This window comes from Lithobates pipiens, unplaced genomic scaffold, assembly GCF_037356315.1.
Source record: "Lithobates pipiens isolate NorthernLeopardFrog02 unplaced genomic scaffold, aLitPip1_a1.2 Scaffold_24, whole genome shotgun sequence".
Classification (NCBI taxonomy): Eukaryota; Metazoa; Chordata; class Amphibia; order Anura; family Ranidae; genus Lithobates; species Lithobates pipiens.
Genome location: NW_027507786.1, coordinates 24,274,560 through 24,288,133, shown reverse-complemented (window position 1 = coordinate 24,288,133; position 13,574 = coordinate 24,274,560). Strand labels below are relative to the sequence as shown.

The following is a 13,574-nucleotide window of genomic DNA, read 5'->3' as shown; positions in this document are numbered from 1 at the left end:
TCAGGAAGACACATGTACAGGTCCCCTCCTCAGGAAGACACATGTACAGGTCCTCCTCCTCAGGAAGACACATGGACAGGTCCCCCTCCTCAGGAAGACACGTGTACAGGTCCTCCTCCTCAGGAAGACACGTGTACAGGTCCCCCTCCTCAGGAAGACACATGGACAGGTCCCCTTCCTCAGGAAGACACATGTACAGGTCCCCCTCCTCAGGAAGACACATGTACAGGTCCCCCTCCTCAGGAAGACACATGTACAGGTCCCCCTCCTCAGGAAGACACATGTACAGGTCCCCCTCCTCAGGAAGACACATGGACAGGTCCCCCTCCTCAGGAAGACACATGGACAGGTCCCCCTCCTCAGGAAGACACATGGACAGGTCCTCCTCCTCAGGAAGACACATGTACAGGTCCTCCTCCTCAGGAAGACACATGTACAGGTCCCTCTCCTCAGGAAGACACATGTACAGGTCCCCCTCCTCAGGAAGACACATGTACAGGTCCTCCTCCTCAGGAAGACACATGGACAGGTCCTCCTCCTCAGGAAGACACATGTACAGGTCCTCCTCCTCAGGAAGACACATGTACAGGTCCCCCTCCTCAGGAAGACACATGTACAGGTCCTCCTCCTCAGCAAGACACATGTACAGGCCCCCCTCCTCAGGAAGACACATGTACAGGTCCCCCTCCTCAGGAAGACACATGTACAGGTCCTCCTCCTCAGGAAGACACATGTACAGGTCCTCCTCCTCAGGAAGACACATGTACAGGTCCCCCTCCTCAGGAAGACACATGGACAGGTCCTCCTCCTCAGGAAGACACATGTACAGGTCCTCCTCCTCAGGAAGACACATGTACAGGTCCTCCTCCTCAGCAAGACACATGTACAGGTCCCCCTCCTCAGGAAGACACATGTACAGGTCCCCCTCCTCAGGAAGACACATGTACAGGTCCTCCTCCTCAGGAAGACACATGTACAGGTCCCCTCCTCAGGAAGACACATGTACAGGTCCTCCTCCTCAGGAAGACACATGGACAGGTCCCCCTCCTCAGGAAGACACGTGTACAGGTCCTCCTCCTCAGGAAGACACATGTACAGGTCCCCCTCCTTAGGAAGACACATGTACAGGTCCCCCTCCTCAGGAAGACACATGTACAGGTCCTCCTCCTCAGGAAGACACATGTACAGGTCCCCTCCTCAGGAAGACACGTGTACAGGTCCTCCTCCTCAGGAAGACACATGGACAGGTCCCCCTCCTCAGGAAGACACGTGTACAGGTCCTCCTCCTCAGGAAGACACGTGTACAGGTCCCCCTCCTCAGGAAGACACATGGACAGGTCCCCTTCCTCAGGAAGACACATGTACAGGTCCCCCTCCTCAGGAAGACACATGTACAGGTCCCCCTCCTCAGGAAGACACATGTACAGGTCCCCCTCCTCAGGAAGACACATGTACAGGTCCCCCTCCTCAGGAAGACACATGTACAGGTCCCCCTCCTCAGGAAGACACATGGACAGGTCCCCCTCCTCAGGAAGACACATGGACAGGTCCTCCTCCTCAGGAAGACACATGTACAGGTCCTCCTCCTCAGGAAGACACATGTACAGGTCCCTCTCCTCAGGAAGACACATGTACAGGTCCCCCTCCTCAGGAAGACACATGTACAGGTCCTCCTCCTCAGGAAGACACATGGACAGGTCCTCCTCCTCAGGAAGACACATGTACAGGTCCTCCTCCTCAGGAAGACACATGTACAGGTCCCCCTCCTCAGGAAGACACATGTACAGGTCCCCCTCCTCGGGAAGACACGTGTACAGTTCCTCCTCCTCAGGAAGACACATGTACAGGTCCTCCTCCTCAGGAAGACACATGTACAGGTCCCCCTCCTCAGGAAGACACGTGTACAGGTCCCCCTCCTCAGGAAGACACATGGACAGGTCCCCCTCCTCAGGAAGACACATGGACAGGTCCTCCTCCTCAGGAAGACACATGTACAGGTCCCCCTCCTCAGGAAGACACGTGTACAGTTCCTCCTCCTCAGGAAGACACGTGTACAGGTCCCCCTCCTCAGGAAGACACATGTACAGGTCCTCCTCCTCAGGAAGACACATGTACAGGTCCCCCTCCTCAGGAAGACACGTGTACAGGTCCCCCTCCTCAGGAAGACACATGTACAGGTCCTCTTCCTCAGGAAGACACATGTACAGGTCCCCCTCCTCAGGAAGACACTTGTACAGGTCCCCCTCCTCAGGAAGACACGTGTACAGGTCCCCCTCCTCAGGAAGACACGTGTACAGGTCCCCCTCCTCAGGAAGACACGTGTACAGGTCCCCCTCCTCAGGAAGACACATGTACAGGTCCTCTTCCTCAGGAAGACACATGTACAGGTCCTCCTCCTCAGGAAGACACATGTACAGGTCCCCCTACTCAGGAAGACACATGTACAGGTCCCCTTCCTCAGGAAGACACATGTACAGGTCCTCCTCCTCAGGAAGACACATGGACAGGTCCCCCTCCTCAGGAAGACACATGGACAGGTCCCCCTCCTCAGGAAGACACATGGACAGGTCCCCCTCCTCAGGAAGACACATGGACAGGTCCTCCTCCTCAGGAAGACACATGGACAGGTCCCTCTCCTCAGGAAGACACATGGACAGGTCCCCCTCCTCAGGAAGACACATGGACAGGTCCTCCTCCTCAGGAAGACACATGGACAGGTCCTCCTCCTCAGGAAGACACATGGACAGGTCCTCCTCCTCAGGAAGACACATGGACAGGTCCTCCTCCTCAGGAAGACACATGTACAGGTCCCCCTCCTCAGGAAGACACATGTACAGGTCCTCCTCCTCAGGAAGACACATGTACAGGTCCCCCTCCTCAGGAAGACACATGTACAGGTCTCCCTCCTCAGGAAGACATATGTACAGGTCCTCCTCCTCAGGAAGACACATGTACAGGTCCCCCTCCTCAGGAAGACACATGGACAGGTCCTCCTCCTCAGGAAGACACATGGACAGGTCCTCCTCCTCAGGAAGACACATGGACAGGTCCTCCTCCTCAGGAAGACACATGGACAGGTCCTCCTCCTCAGGAAGACACATGTACAGGTCCCCCTCCTCAGGAAGACACATGTACAGGTCCTCCTCCTCAGGAAGACACATGTACAGGTCCCCCTCCTCAGGAAGACACATGGACAGGTCCTCCTCCTCAGGAAGACACATGTACAGGTCCTCCTCCTCAGCAAGACACATGTACAGGTCCCCCTCCTCAGGAAGACACATGGACAGGTCCCCCTCCTCAGAAACACACATGTACAGGTCCCCCTCCTCAGGAAGACACATGTACAGGTCTCCCTCCTCAGGAAGACATATTTACAGGTCCTCCTCCTCAGGAAGACACATGTACAGGTCCCCCTCCTCAGGAAGACACATGTACAGGTCCCCCTCCTCAGGAAGACACATGGACAGGTCCTCCTCCTCAGGAAGACACATGGACAGGTCCCCCTCCTCAGGAAGACACATGTACAGGTCCCCCTCCTCAGGAAGACATATGTACAGGTCCTCCTCCTCAGGAAGACACATGTACAGGTCCCCCTCCTCAGGAAGACACATGGACAGGTCCCCCTCCTCTGGAAGACACATGTACAGGTCCCCCTCCTCAGGAAGACACATGTACAGGTCCCCCTCCTCAGGAAGACACATGTACAGGTCCCCCTCCTCAGGAAGACACATGTACAGGTCCCCCTCCTCAGGAAGACACATGGACAGGTCCATCTGAAGTCTCCCAATGAACATCTAAATGATTCAGAGAAGGATTGGGGAGAAAGTTCTGTGGTCAGATGAGACCAAAATTCATCTCTTTGGCATTAACTCGACTCGCCGTGTTTGGAGGAAGAAAAATGGTGACTATGGCCCAGCCAATCTCCAGACCTTAATCCTATAGAAAATTTATGGAGGAGCCGAAACTTTGAGTTGCCAAGAAACCTTCAGGATTTAGAGAAGATCTGTAGAGAAGAGAGGAGAAAATCCCTCCTGAGATGTGGAAACCTCATCACCACCTACAAGAAACGTCTGACCTCTGTGATCACCAACAAGGGGTTCTCCAAGTTATATTTTGCTCAGGGATCAAATACTTATTTTACTCACTGAACTGCAACTCCATTTATAACATTTGTATTGTGTGTTTCTGGATTTTTGGTTGATCTTCTGTCTCCATCATATAAAATACAATATAAAATGATAGACCTTCATTTCTATGTAAGTGGACAAATCTTACACAATCTGCAGGGAGACAATCAGTATTTTCCCCTCTGTATGTTACATTATGTCATAGTGACGGAGGGGTGATGTGTGTTACATTGTATCATGGTGATGGTGGGGGAGGGGGTGATGTGTGTTACATTGTATCATGGTGATGGTGGGGGAGGGGGTGATGTGTGTTACATTGTATCATGGTGATGGTGGGGGAGGGGGTGATGCCAGTAACATTGTATCATAGTGGTCTCATCTTTCCGCAGATCATAGTGGGGATCATTCTCCTCTATTACATCCTGGGGATCAGTGCCTTAATTGGAGCCGCGGTCATCATAGTCCTGGCGCCGGTCCAATATTTTGTAGCCACAAAGTTGTCTCAGGCCCAGCGCAGCACTCTGGTGAGTCAGAAATCTGGTGAGTCAGCCCTCTTGTGAGTCAGCCCTCTGGTGAGTCAGTAATCTGGTGAGTCAGAAATCTGGTGAGTCAGCCCTCTGGTGAGTCAGTAATCTGGTGAGTCAGAAATCTGGTGAGTCAGCCCTCTGGTGAGTCAGTAATCTGGTGAGTCAGAAATCTGGTGAGTCAGCCCTCTGGTGAGTCAGTAATCTGGTGAGTCAGAAATCTGTGAGTCAGCCCTCTTGTGAGTCAGTAATCTGGTGAGTCAGCCCTCTGGTGAGTCAGCCCTCTGGTGAGTCAGTAATCTGGTGAGTCAGTCCTCTTGTGAGTCAGCCCTCTGGTGAGTCAGAAATCTGGTGAGTCAGTCCTCTTGTGAGTCAGCCCTCTGGTGAGTCAGTAATCTGGTGAGTCAGAAATCTGGTGAGTCAGCCCTCTGGTGAGTCAGTAATCTGGTGAGTCAGAAATCTGGTGAGTCAGCCCTCTGGTGAGTCAGTAATCTGGTGAGTCAGAAATCTGTGAGTCAGCCCTCTTGTGAGTCAGTAATCTGGTGAGTCAGCCCTCTGGTGAGTCAGCAATCTGGTGAGTCAGCCCTCTTGTGAGTCAGCAATCTGGTGAGTCAGCTCTCTTGTGAGTCAGCAATCTGGTGAGTCAGCTCTCTTGTGAGTCAGCAATCTGGTGAGTCAGCCCTCTGGTGAGTCAGCCCTCTGTTGAGTCAGTCCTCTTGTGAGTCAGTCCTCTTGTGGGTCAGCCCTCTGTTGAGTCAGTCCTCTTGTGAGTCAGTCCTCTTGTGAGTCAGTCCTCTTGTGGGTCAGCCCTCTTGTGATTCAGCAATCTGTGAGTTAGCCCTCTGGTGAATCAGCAATCTGTGAGTCAGTCTTCTTGTAAGTCAGCCCTCTTGTGAGTAAGCACCTTGGTGAGTCAGCAATCTGGTGAGTCAGCCCTCTGGTGAGTCAGTCCTCTGGTGAGTCAGCTCTCTTTTGAGTCAGCAATCTGGTGAGTCAGCAATCTGGTGAGTCAGCCCTCTGGTGAGTCAGCAATCTGGTGAGTCAGCCCTCTGGTGAGTCAGCCCTCTTGTGAGTCAGCAATCTGTGAGTCAGGCCTCTGGTGAGTCAGCCCTCTGGTGAGTCAGCCCTCTTGTGAGTCAGCAATCTGTGAGTCAGGCCTCTGGTGAGTCAGCCCTCTTGTGAGTCAGCAATCTGTGAGTCAGCTCTCTGTCCATGGACTGGTGTTGTGTGTGGACTGGCAGAGACGAGCTGCGGGATTTGTATTATTATTATTTTATACGATTTATATAGTGCCAACAGTTTACACATCACTTTACAATGTATAGGGGGAACAACACAATTACAGTTCAATACAAAAGGTACAGGAGGGCCCGGCTCATAGAGATTATATTCTAAAGGGAGGGGGAGGTGGTACAAAAGGTAATAGCTGCAGAGAATGATTTGATGGGGGTGGCTCGGGACAGTTTTTAGGTGGGGGGTGGGGAGGCTTCCCTGAATAATTTAGTTTTCAGGGATCTCCTAAAGGTGGACAGGGTAGGGGCTGATCGGGCAGACTGGGGCAGGGAGTTCCAGAGGATGGGAGAGGCTCTGGAGAAATCAAGATATTATCAAAGATCAGTCAGAGTGTAATAAGGCACAATGGCTGAACAAAAATGGGGTGTCCCTCAAACATGGGGCTCAGAACTGAAGATTCTCATCTACAAATTCCAATGAGAGCTCCAAACATCTGACCGACCGAAAGCTTTAATTGCAACATTGGTTCTATAAGAACACGTTTCAGGTGCTGCAAGACCTTCATCAGGGCTGCAACCCCAACATCAGCACATAGGAACTTCTATACAATAGACTGTTATATTTGTTATGACTGTAATATCCTATTATAATTCTAAGGGGAGGGGGAATCTATACAAGGGGAGGGGCCACCAGGAAGTCTGGATGAAGAAGTGGAGGGGAACAACGAATCTGATCACACAAGGGGAGGGGCCTCGTGTGTGTGTATTATAGCAGGGTATACAGTATATATATATAATGTGTGTGTGTATTTTATCTGGCGTTATATTCTTTATGTGGGTATCGAGCCCCCGGAGTGTTCTTCATTTTGTACATTTCTGTTTCCTGGTGGTAGGAGAATTCTAACGAGCGCCTGAAGAAGACGAACGAGATGCTGCGGGGGATCAAGCTGCTGAAGTTGTATTCGTGGGAACACATCTTCCATGGCAGTGTGGAGGAGACGCGGCAGAAGGAGCTGACCAGCCTGAAGGCCTTCGCCTTGTACACCTCCGTGTCCAGTATGTCCCTCCATACATGGCGGGTGGTCTCACCCCGGGACCCCTATACACCCGCCAGGTCTCATCTCCACCATAAAACCCCGCCCCTTACTACCCTCCCAACCCCCTTTCTGTATGATATCCGCTCTATGGTTCCCACCTCTGCCGCTCACATCACTTGTATCACATAAACATTTCACAGTGATGGAGCCACCAGGGGGCGCTGTAGTATTGCCATCCCCTGGGGAGAATCCAGTCACCGGTGTCGGTATGTAACTGGCTATTATAAACATTGGAAGAGCCCGGGGTATGTCCTGGAATACAGGCTCTTCACCATATATGACACCCCGGGGTAATTAATGATCCATGTTTGGGGTTATATATACACCAGAGAACCCCAATAATATCACCGTGTGCGTCATTCACCCAGGCAGTGTGATCCGGCCACAACTGAAGCTTTTCCAATGTCTGTGTGTAATGTGACCTAACCCTCTTCTCCTTCTCTCGCAGTATTTATGAATGCCGCCATTCCCATCGCCGCTGTGCTCATCGTAAGTCTTGTCATTTCTTCTCAGAATCCTCTGCACTCCTCTCCCTCCACCCAATGACAGACACTCCTCTTCTCTCTCCCCATGTGTGAAGACATTTGTGGTCCACGTTCATTTCCTGACCAAAGACGTCTTCTCTCCGGCCGTGGCCTTCGCCTCCCTCTCCCTCTTCCACATTCTGGTCACTCCGCTATTCCTGCTGTCCAGTGTGGTCAGGTCCACTGTGAAAGCTCTGGTCAGGTAAGAGTGCTTGAGTGATCATCTCCAACCTCTGATCTCATCTCCAACCTCTGATCTCATCTCCTACATCTGATCTCATCTCCAACCTCTGATGTCATCTCCTTCCTCTGATCTCATCTCCAACCTCTGATCTCATCTCCTTCCTCTGATCTCATCTCCAACCTCTGATCTCATCTCCTACATCTGATCTCATCTCCTACATCTGATCTCATCTCCTTCCTCTGACCTCATATCCTACATCTGATCTCATCTCCAACCTCTGATCTCATCTCCTTCCTCTGATCTCATCTCCAACCTCTGATCTCATCTCCAACCTCTGATCTCATCTCCTACATCTGATCTCATCTCCTTCCTCTGACCTCTGATCTCATCTCCTTCCTCTGACCTCATATCCTACATCTGATCTCATCTCCTTCCTCTGATCTCATATCCTTCCTCTGATCTCATCTCCTTCCTCTGACCTCTGATCTCATCTCCTTCCTCTGACCTCATATCCTACATCTGATCTCATCTCCAACCTCTGATCCCATCTCCTTCCTCTGATCTCATCTCCAACCTCTGATCTCATCTCCAACCTCTGATCTCATCTCCTACATCTGATCTCATCTCCTTCCTCTGACCTCTGATCTCATCTCCTTCCTCTGACCTCATATCCTACATCTGATCTCATCTCCTTCCTCTGATCTCATATCCTTCCTCTGATCTCATCTCCTTCCTCTGACCTCATATCCTACATCTGATCTCATCTCCTTCCTCTGACCTCATATCCTACATCTGATCTCATCTCCTTCCTCTGACCTCCTATCCTACATCTGATCTCATCTCCTATATCTGATCTCATCTCCTTCCTCTGACCTCATATCCTACATCTGATCTCATCTCCTTCCTCTGACCTCATATCCTACATCTGATCTCATCTCCTTCCTCTGACCTCATATCCTACATCTGATCTCATCTCCTATATCTGATCTCATCTCCTTCCTCTGACCTCATATCCTACATCTGATCTCATCTCCTTCCTCTGACCTCATATCCTACATCTGATCTCATCTCCTTCCTCTGACCTCATATCCTACATCTGATCTCATCTCCTTCCTCTGACCTCATATCCTACATCTGATCTCATCTCCTACATCTGATCTCATCTCCTTCCTCTGACCTCTGATCTCATCTCCTTCCTCTGACCTCATATCCTACATCTGATCTCATCTCCAACCTCTGATCTCATCTCCAACCTCTGATCTCATCTCCTACATCTGATCTCATCTCCTACATCTGATCTCATCTCCTTCCTCTGACCTCTGATCTCATCTCCTTCCTCTGACCTCATATCCTACATCTGATCTCATCTCCAACCTCTGATCTCATCTCCAACCTCTGATCTCATCTCCTACATCTGATCTCATCTCCTACATCTGATCTCATCTCCAACCTCTGATCTCATCTCCTTCCTCTGATCTCATCTCCAACCTCTGATCTCATCTCCAACCTCTGATCTCATCTCCTACATCTGATCTCATCTCCTTCCTCTGACCTCTGATCTCATCTCCTTCCTCTGACCTCATATCCTACATCTGATCTCATCTCCTTCCTCTGATCTCATATCCTTCCTCTGATCTCATCTCCTTCCTCTGACCTCATATCCTACATCTGATCTCATCTCCTTCCTCTGACCTCATATCCTACATCTGATCTCATCTCCTTCCTCTGACCTCATATCCTACATCTGATCTCATCTCCTATATCTGATCTCATCTCCTTCCTCTGACCTCATATCCTACATCTGATCTCATCTCCTTCCTCTGACCTCATATCCTACATCTGATCTCATCTCCTTCCTCTGACCTCATATCCTACATCTGATCTCATCTCCTATATCTGATCTCATCTCCTTCCTCTGACCTCATATCCTACATCTGATCTCACCTCCTTCCTCTGACCTCATATCCTACATCTGATCTCATCTCCTTCCTCTGACCTCATATCCTACATCTGATCTCATCTCCTATATCTGATCTCATCTCCTTCCTCTGACCTCATATCCTACATCTGATCTCATCTCCTTCCTCTGACCTCATATCCTACATCTGATCTCATCTCCTTCCTCTGACCTCATATCCTACATCTGATCTCATCTCCTTCCTCTGACCTCATATCCTACATCTGATCTCATCTCCTTCCCCTGACCTCTGATCTCATCTCCTTCCTCTGACCTCATATCCTACATCTGATCTCATCTCCTTCCTCTGACCTCATATCCTACATCTGATCTCATCTCCTTCCTCTGACCTCATATCCTACATCTGATCTCATCTCCAACCTCTGATCTCATCTCCTTCCTCTGATCTCATCTCCTACATCTGATCTCATCTCCTACATCTGATCTCATCTCCAACCTCTGATTTCATCTCCAACCTCTGATCTCATCTCCTACATCTGATCTCATCTCCAACCTCTGATCTCATCTCCAACCTCTGATCTCATCTCCTTCCTCTGACCTCATCTCCAACCTCTGATCTCATCTCCTTCCTCTGACCTCATCTCCAACCTCTGATCTCATCTCCAACCTCTGATCTCATCTCCAACCTCTGATCTCATCTCCTACATCTGATCTCATCTCCTTCCTCTGACCTCTGATCTCATCTCCTTCCTCTGACCTCATATCCTACATCTGACCTCTAATCTCATCTCCTTCCTCTGATCTCATATCCTTTATCTGATCTCATCTCCTCTCTCTGACCTCATATCCTACATCTGATCTCATCTCCTTCCTCTGACCTCATGTCCTACATCTGATCTCATCTCCTTCCTCTGACCTCATATCCTACATCTGATCTCATCTCCCACCTCTGGCCTCATATCCCACATCTGACCTCCTTTCCCTCACCTTAGCAAAGAAAAGGAGTCTTTGCAGTAAAAGCAGATGAAGAAATGTGTCGGTCTCATGGAGGAGTATTGGTGAAATCAGTATGTGGAAGAATCCAGAATATTTTCTTCCAATAAATGATAATTACGAATGACATCAGAGGAATATGATTTGTGGGGTGGGGGAGGAGTTTTTCTGGCCTCGGGTAGGTGCTCCCAAGAGCGGGGTTCCCAGTGGGGTCTGGAGCCTGTGGATCTATATGGACTGCCAGTCATGGACTTACCCCCAGATCATGGACTGTGTGGGTGTACGGCCCACATGGACACTGGCTTTGAAAGGATTGCTTTTCATGGACTTTGCCATCTGCCTAAGGTATGCCACCTTTATGGGGCACTAGAGAGTTTTGTACAGGAAAGTGAGTGGAAGATGTCCTTGGGAACTGTTACTTGTTACCTGCAACTACCTCAGTACCAGATCTTCATTGATCATCTGAATTGCCCGATCTGAAGTCTCTAAAGAGGCCCATGCACGGCGCATCAAACAACAGGGATTGCGACAGGGGGGTGGAGAGATTAGAGAAGATACAATACAGAGTTTAATAAACCGAATGCTGTCCAGAGGAGCCGATATTGCCGTTGCTAAGGACAACCATTTGTGTCACTTGCTGAAGCAAGCAACCAGCCAGAAAAGGGGTGACATGGTAGAGGTGACGGTCTCCCTGGTAGTGAAGGGGTGTTATGCTTGGCCCCCTTCTCTAGCGACTGGCTCCTTAAAAAATGTGACCAGGTCCGTGGAACAGAGGGACCACGTTTCCTGTGTCCAATCATAACATTGGGGACATTGTCACTGGGAGTGAGGGGATGGGACGGCCGTGTTGGTGGAGATCGGTACAAGCTCCGCAGTGGCACCGGCTCAGGAATGTTACCCACCCGGGGGAGAAGTGTTCTCTGAAGGGCATTAGTGCCAACAGTGTGAGAAGTTTGACCACAGATTACAAGGAGTATAATAAAGTCCGGAGTCCTGCCTTAATGTTGATTTCCCATCACCGCGGCTCCCGCCTAAGATTCAAGCATTAGTGAGTGCAGTTCCACAATGTCCCCACTAGGGCACCGTAAGCCCCTCCTACAAGTACATCTGTCCACATTGGCCCCCCTGGGGGTTTCTTGTGCCTCCTGTGGACCTGCTGGAGGTTTGTGATTTCCTGATCTCCATGGTTATGAGGTTTTGTGGTCTCCTGTGAAGGAGCGCTGTGATTGGTGCAGATGGTCCTGCAATGTCCTATTTCTCCTCTAGTTGGCGCTCTGTCTGGAATGACAGTGTGGGAGCTCCGCACACACGCGGTGCGTCTTCTCTCTGTAATTCCATCTGGCAGCAATGAATCTCCAGCATCTCTATTAGCAGATAATGGCTCCCCGCTGATGGAGTGCCGCAGTTAAGGATATAATTGGATTTATGTGGGATTATGTGTCACGGAGGCCGGAGAAGTCTGACAATTATCCAGCAGATTGGAAATGAGATTCCACGGGAGAGACGCCGATCGTTTCACACCATATACAGCTATGCGGTGACATCACACCTCCCATCATAGAAATATTATCCATGAGATGTGATTGGCCCAATCGTATCGTGCGATCATTTCATACAATAAACAGGATCGATGACATCACACCGCGTACCGGACCGGCACCAGTCCATTCACTATGGAGATATTATCTGTAAGATGTGATCGGCCCAATCGTATCATCTGATCAATTATTATACCAATATTATTTCACTTTTTTTTTTACTTTTTTATTTTATTTATGCAAATAGTAAAAATAAAAGAGAGGAAAACGATAAACAATAACCTACAATGGGGGATTAAAGACATTTACCCTATAGGGTATCCTATAATACGACTTCCCTATAGATGATCCTATAATACGACTTCCCTATAGGGGGTCCTATAATAAGACTTCCCTATAAGTGGTCCTATAGTGGACTTCCCTATAGGTGGTCCTATAGTGGACTTCCCTATAGGTGGTCCTATAAGAATTCTCTATGGGTGATCCTATAATATGACTTCCCTACAGGTGATCCTATAATAAGACTTTCCTATAGGTGATCTTATAATAGGACTTCCCTATAGGGTATCCTATAATACGACTTCCCTATAGATGATCCTATAATACGACTTCCCTATAGGGGGTCCTATAATAAGACTTCCCTATAAGTGGTCCTATAGTGGACTTCCCTATAGGTGGTCCTATAAGAATTCTCTATGGGTGATCCTATAATAAGACTTCCCTATAGATGATCCTATAATACGACTTCCCTATAGGTGATCCTATAAATAAGACTTTCCTATGGGTGATCCTATAAGACTTCCCTATAGGCGATCCTATAATAAGCCTTTCCTATAGGTGATCCTATTATAAGACTTTCCTATAGGTGATCCTATAATAAGACTTTCCTATGGGTGATCCTATAATAAGACTTTCCTATAGGTGATCCTATAATAAGACTTCCCTATAGGTGATCCTATAATAAGGCTTTCCTATAGGTGATCCTATAATAAGGCTTTCCTATAGGTGATCCTATAATAAGACTTCCCTATAGGTGATCCTATAATAAGACTTTCCTATAGGCGATCCTATAATAAGACTTTCCTATGGGCGATCCTATGATAAGACTTCCCTATAGGGGCCCCCACTGGAGGAGAAGATGGTCCATGGAGGGGAAGGAAGGTCTCCTCATGGGGGGAGAACTTCACCGCCAAATATTTCACCCCCTTCCTTCTACAAGGTGACGGGAATGTCGGAGGCGATGGTGGTCTAAGGGGGAGGGGGACATTATGAGGGGCGCTCCTGTTATGGAGAGGTTCATTTCATATCCTGAGAGGTTGGGAAGTGTGATTGGATGAGAGGAGAACGTCATCAGCAAAGAGCTGAATCCCCCCCATGCTGCATCCCGGGACACCCCGAATATCGGGGGTATTTCTCATGTGGGCTGCTGACAACTTC

The 13,574-nt window shown here is 49.3% G+C and overlaps 1 protein-coding gene across 5 annotated transcripts in view; it reads left to right on the top strand.

Moving 5' to 3' along the window:
* Positions 1 to 13,574, top strand: part of ABCC8 (ATP binding cassette subfamily C member 8) — a 163,841-nt gene that overhangs the window by 84,791 nt on the left and 65,476 nt on the right. For all 5 annotated transcript variants that reach the window (XM_077453709.1, XM_077453707.1, XM_077453708.1 and 2 more), the window contains exons 9-12: positions 4,517 to 4,651; positions 6,777 to 6,939; positions 7,429 to 7,469; positions 7,561 to 7,706. In XM_077453709.1, the coding sequence (XP_077309835.1) occupies positions 4,517 to 4,651; positions 6,777 to 6,939; positions 7,429 to 7,469; positions 7,561 to 7,706 (485 nt within the window). The remainder of the gene's footprint in view (positions 1 to 4,516; positions 4,652 to 6,776; positions 6,940 to 7,428; positions 7,470 to 7,560; positions 7,707 to 13,574) is intronic.